Consider the following 5,782-nt stretch of genomic DNA (forward strand, 5'->3'; position numbering starts at 1 on the left):
TCATATAAATGGCATCCAAACAATTTGGCTTAAAGCCTAAACACACAAAATTTCACTAATCATGTTAGTCAAATAATTCACATAAATACCAAGAACGTGAATGAGCTCATCATGTAATAACTTTCATATACATATACCTTCCATATCATATTTCCATATAACTTATACATTTTCATGACAAGTCATCTCAAGTTCAGTTTAGCCATGTCAGAACTTTTCCCATTAAATTTATTTGAAATATCGATGGATACACCGGTAGTACACTCAAAGTGTGCAAAACTGTAAATCCTTCAATTCATATCCGGAGGTCCTCATTAAAGCACATAATTAGGAAGCACTCTCTCGAGCCATATAACAGGAAGCTCATGTGAGCCATGTAACGGGAATCTTATCCGGGCTTAATAACAGGAAACTCATAAGAGTTTGAAACAGAAAGCTCATGTGAGCTTAACAAGTAACTCCGAAGAGCTATTATCAGGAAGCTCCGGATAGCCATATATCAGGAAGTTCAAGTGAGCCATATCAGGAAGCTCATTAAAAGCCTTATATTGGGACGCTCATAAAGAGTTGCGGTATGTCCACAATATATGTAAGATCAATACCGATCATATAACAGGACGCTCACAAAGAGCTACAGTATGTTCTCAACACATGCAGGATCAATATCGATCGGGATGCTCGCAGGAACCATGTAACAGGATTCTCGAGAGGCTTATAACAAGATGCTCTTCCGAGCTATGGTGTGTCCACAACATATGCAAAACCACAACCAATATGGAAAATCATGTATCCATCGAATTTCATTTATTCAAACGAGACTTATTATTTATCGGGCATAATTGGACATGTGATCAATTTCATACATAAGGCATTTATACAATTCACATATAAAACATTCAATTCAAGCATATAAATATACACAATTTAGTTACACGAACTTACCTCGACACTTGTTCGTATACGAGAATCTACTAATCTGATATTTTTTTTCTTTTTCTCGATCTAACTCCTTATTTGATCTTTCCGGATCTATATAAATGAATTTAACATCAATTTAACACATTTCATATCCAATTCAATCCAATTTACATCTTAGGTAAAAGTACCATTTTGCCCCTATACTTTTGATTAATTCCAATTTCGTCCCTAGGCTCGGAAAATGAAATTCATGCAATTTGATCCTTATTCCAAGCCTAACCAAATTTTTCATATAACATTTACAGCCCATGTATTTCACAAAATTCAGAAATTTTTCATGAATTTTACATCTTTTCAATTTAGTCCTAAAATCACAATTTCATGAAAATTTCCTTTATAAAAGTTGTTTATCTATCAATAACCTTTCATTTTCTACCATGAATTTCAAAATTTCAGCATACTCATCCATGGAAAAAATTTTATACTTTGATAACTTTGCAAATTGATCCCCAAAATAGATAGATTAGATTATTACGATCTCAGGAATACAAAAATTACTAAAAATGGGACAAGAATTCATACCTAATTGAGCCAAAACAACTTGCTTGAACTCACTTTCTCTTAGCTAGGGTTTCCATGTATTATAATTTAGGGAAGATGATGAAATAAGATGATATTAGCTTATTTCCATCTTTAATTAATTCAATTTCCAATTTAGTCATTTTCTTTTTCTAATTTTCCATGGATGAATCATCATAAATATCTACTAACTCCATTTAATGGTCTAATTGCCATATAAAGACCTCAAATTTTGAATTCTATAGCTATTTAATCCTTTTAGCTACTAGAACTCAACTTTTGCATTTTATGCAATTTGGTCCTTTCTATAATTAAACATGTAATCGGTAAAATTTTCGCAAAAAAATTTTCATACGTTATTTTTATCATAATACAGACAATGCAATAATATTAAAATAATTTTTCTTTCTGACTGGGATTTGTGGTCCCGAAACAATTGTTCCAATTTCACTAAAAACGGGCTGTTGCAGAATCGGCCTTCTTCGACACATCCCTCTCTTCTTTCTCCATCCTTGTTGATACATAGTATCAACATATATATAGGATTATATAGTATCAGATCATTTTACAAAGACCCTAAATTTAATTTTTAAGTAATTTTTTTAAAATAAAAGGCATTCATCAATTTGATACATAGAATGAAATGTTTTTAACCCTACTAACAGATTAAAAATCAGCTATGTTTTTTCTATGTATAATCTAACAACATGTTTCAATTTTTTAACATATTAAAATAACCTAAGATCAAACTACATTAGTTTATAAATATTTTTATATTAAGGATAATTATTTAATAAACCGACAGTAACAATATAATTTCGAAATTATATCTTTTTAATTACTATTAATTAAATAAAATAAAATAAATTAGATTATTAGAGAACATCACTATCAATATACGAGATAATGTATCTATAATATATATGTACAAGTTATGAGAAATTTTTAAATGGACGAAAATATTTTTTTTATTCTTCATTATACTACAAAATTGACATTACAAAAATAATATTTAAATATATTAACAAATTTATTATTAAATAGAAAATAATATAATAAGATAAAGTCATAGTAATATTGAAATAAACTTTGTATTCATATTAATTTACATTTATTATATTTTATTAATTATCACTACCGTTGAAAATTTTAGTTTTTCTAAAAAATTACAATAAATAAAAATTTAAGAGATCTGGAGCGGAGAATATATCTTTAATTAGGTAAGGTTTACTGGCTACGGAGACATAGGGCCCGTTCTTTTTCCCATTTGAAAAGCACTTTTTCACTAAAAAGCACTTTTCTCTTAAAAGGAACCAAGAACAACCTCCTTTTCTCTTACAAATTCTCCATCAGAAAAGTGCTTCTCTCTAGGTGGAGAAGCTAAAATTTTCTCCTTTTCTTCAGCGTTAACTGCTTTTGGATGATTATTGACCAAATTCTCCCCCAAACGTTTTTTCCCCTCTGCTGGTTCCCCAAATTTTCTTTCCCCTCTGCTGGTGAAATTGGAGCTTTATACCCAATTTCTTTTCCCCATTTTCGTCTTTCAAAGCTATTTTCTGTTCTTTGTTCCTCTTTCGCTGGTGAGAGTTTCTTTTATATTTCTTCTTCTGTTTAATTAGTTCCTCTTCTGTTAAATATTTTATTTCGCTAGAATTTGATTGCCATGCTTCATTGTTATAAAATACTCTGTTCTTTTGTGTCGTAGCTTTCACAAGGCATACACGTGTTTGGCTTTAGGATTTATTTTATCTGTGTTATCATAAGTCTGCAAAATGGTCTGAAGGTTCTGGTGGGTGGGTGAGTCAGATAAGTGGGGGTGGTGCTTTGCTTTGGTTACATATAAAGGCTTACAGTTGCTGGGATCAAAGAGATGCAGCCAAGCACACACTCTATTTATGTTTGGTATTTTGCTCATTGTCTTATTTTGCTCTCCTTCTGTTTGTTGAACTTCCCCAATCAATTCCATTTGTTGCTTCTTCTTTTTTCTTAAGAAATGTGGGAATGTTTGTTGTGTACCTTGATAAGAGAAAAAGCTTGTCTGTTGTTGTTGCTGTTTTGTTGCTTCTTCTTCTTTTTTCTTTCTTTTTTCTATTTATGTTTGGTATTTCTTTTTTCTTAAGAAATGCGGTTAGCATAAAGGGTCTGTTGTTGTTGCTGTTTTGTTTAATTAATTTCATGTTAGTAACCGAGTAATTAAGTTTATTTATGTTTCGATGCTGTAGCTTTCATGAGAATAGTTGTTTTCAGGTAATTAAGTCTCAAATTTAAGTTCAAAACATCTTGAAGTGGTTCAACATTTCAATTCATGTTTCTTCTTCCTGTTACATTTGTGCAAGGCTTGACTCAACTAGAGCACTTAGACCAGCTATCACGTAGAGTTCCATTTCTTAAAGGAATTTTAAAACAGTGAGTATCATTCCCTAAACTCTATTGCAAAACCAATATAAGCTTGTTATTTTTTTTTCAATTATGCTACTTTCATATCACATTGCAGTCATGACCGATGCCTGATGCAACAAACTCTATATAGAAACCTGCATGAAAAGATCCATAATCGTGAACCCTGTTAATACTCCTATATCTGCTATTGCTTGTGGCGCATACTGAGAACAGGCCTAGATTGAAGGCTCTGAAAGACAATCTAGAGTATATAAATAGCCAGATACAACTTATTATAGTGATGTCATTGCTATTTAACTGCATTAAACTCATCCAAGCTCTTGGTGTGTATTAATACATGTAGATAGGACAAATATCATTGTTATTAAGTGGAAACTCGAAGGAGTTAAAAGAGAAGGAACCAGGCACTCATTGTGAATCTATCTTGTTTGTTATGCTATGTAGGGAGTTCATACACCAGGTGGTAACAGGTTACTTACCAAGTGTGATTCTAATCTTATTTCTGTATGCTGTTCCACCAACCATGATGTTGTTTTCTGCAATTGAGGGGAATATTTCACGTAGTCAGAGGAAATGGGGTGCTTGCATCAAAGTTCTGTACTTCACAATTTGGAATGTTTTCTTTGTTAATGTCCTTTTTGGATCCATCATCAGGCAATTGACTGTTTTCTCAAGTTTTAAAGATGCACCTAAACAACTTGCCAGAGCAGTGCCAACCCACGTAACCTTTCCATGCGTCCTCAATTGTTGGTTTAATAAAACCTCAACACCTCCAACTTCATGGCAAGTTGTTATATGCATTTAGATTTAGATTTTACCTTGGTCAATTGAGATGCATGAAATACACTTTTAAGCGCTCTCTTTTGTAGGCACTCACATAGGACAGATTGCTTTTCTCACTTTTTTATGGCATGTGATTGTGTATCTTCAGGATTACATCTAACTGAAATTGTTCTCGTCTGCAGGCTACCTTCTTCACGACTTACGTATTATCATCAGGCTGGGCTAGCTTGTCCTGTGAAATAATGCAACCTTTCCCGCTTATTTGCAGTTTTGTCAGAAAATTCATACTAAGAACCAAAGTAGAACCATCTAGTTGTGCTCTAACCTTCCCTCACATTTATTGCTGCAACCGGTAGTCAAACTGTCCGTAGCTCAGTTTGGGGAGCACCCTACGATCCATCACTTGCTCAGAGGTAAACTAGGAGAAGCTGCCTTGAAAGCCTCGCCTTGACCCTGGATTGTAGCTTTATGCTGTTAAAGATATCAGCAGTTAATAAAGCACCACAGATTACAATATGGGCATTCCATATTTTACCCTCAAATTAGAATCTTAGTATCCATTGCACGCTAAACTGTTCAATTGAAACTATGTTTGCTTTTATAATTCTAAGTATTTTGTTTTATATTCTCAAACATTTAATCTAAAGGGTGATGAAATAGTTAGTTCGATCTATTGTTAATTGAATTATAATTAACTAAACCGTTAGTTGAATTGAGCCTTTTTTCTGTTAAAATAATTAACCGAATCGAACCAACTTCAATTAATTTTGTCGGCTTTTTATTGAATTGTTGTTTATATAACTTTTTTTTTCTTTTGGTCCAAAGTTCATACCATTTTGAAACAATTATTGGCAAACATTACACTAAAATGGTAGTGTGCATTAAATCGGAACAAAAATATGATAAACAATGTGCATTGTCATATATTAGAACAAAAACATTATAACATTACATTACAATGACAGTTGGAACGAAATTGATAGGTGTTTAATTAATATATGTTTTAGAGTTAAGTTCACACTTAGTTTTAGGCTCTTTTTAAGTGAATTGCTAAGTTTAATATTGGGTTTTAGTGATTAGATTTTAGATTTTAGTTAGATAG

The 5,782-nt window shown here is 32.1% G+C and overlaps 1 protein-coding gene across 3 annotated transcripts; it reads left to right on the plus strand.

Moving 5' to 3' along the window:
- Positions 1-2,735: 2,735 nt before the first annotated feature.
- LOC107944960 (CSC1-like protein RXW8) lies at positions 2,736-5,343 on the plus strand. Of its 3 annotated transcripts, none has more exons than XM_041090308.1 (5): positions 2,736-3,077; positions 3,203-3,399; positions 3,834-3,903; positions 4,342-4,680; positions 4,863-5,343. In XM_041090308.1, the coding sequence occupies exons 2-5, from the start codon at positions 3,393-3,395 to the stop codon at positions 4,921-4,923; spliced, it is 477 nt and encodes a 158-aa protein (XP_040946242.1). In that variant the 5' UTR covers positions 2,736-3,077; positions 3,203-3,392; the 3' UTR covers positions 4,924-5,343. The 3 variants fall into 3 exon arrangements, with proteins under 3 accessions (XP_040946242.1, XP_040946241.1, XP_040946240.1); XM_041090306.1 differs by having other exon boundaries at positions 2,739-3,077; positions 3,304-3,399; XM_041090307.1 differs by lacking the exon at positions 3,203-3,399.
- Positions 5,344-5,782: the final 439 nt, after the last annotated feature.

The sequence above is a fragment of the Gossypium hirsutum genome, chromosome D03 (genome assembly GCF_007990345.1).
Source record: "Gossypium hirsutum isolate 1008001.06 chromosome D03, Gossypium_hirsutum_v2.1, whole genome shotgun sequence".
NCBI classification, from domain to species: Eukaryota; Viridiplantae; Streptophyta; class Magnoliopsida; order Malvales; family Malvaceae; genus Gossypium; species Gossypium hirsutum.

Coding starts and splice junctions, on each gene's coding strand:
- LOC107944960 (XM_041090306.1), top strand. CDS start 2,918: ATGATTATTGACCAAATTCTCCCCCAAACGTTTTTTCCCCTCTGCTGG. Junction 3,078..3,303: donor TCTTTGTTCCTCTTTCGCTG/GTGAGAGTTTCT, acceptor TGGGTGAGTCAG/ATAAGTGGGGGTGGTGCTTT. Junction 4,681..4,862: donor TCAACACCTCCAACTTCATG/GCAAGTTGTTAT, acceptor TCTCGTCTGCAG/GCTACCTTCTTCACGACTTA.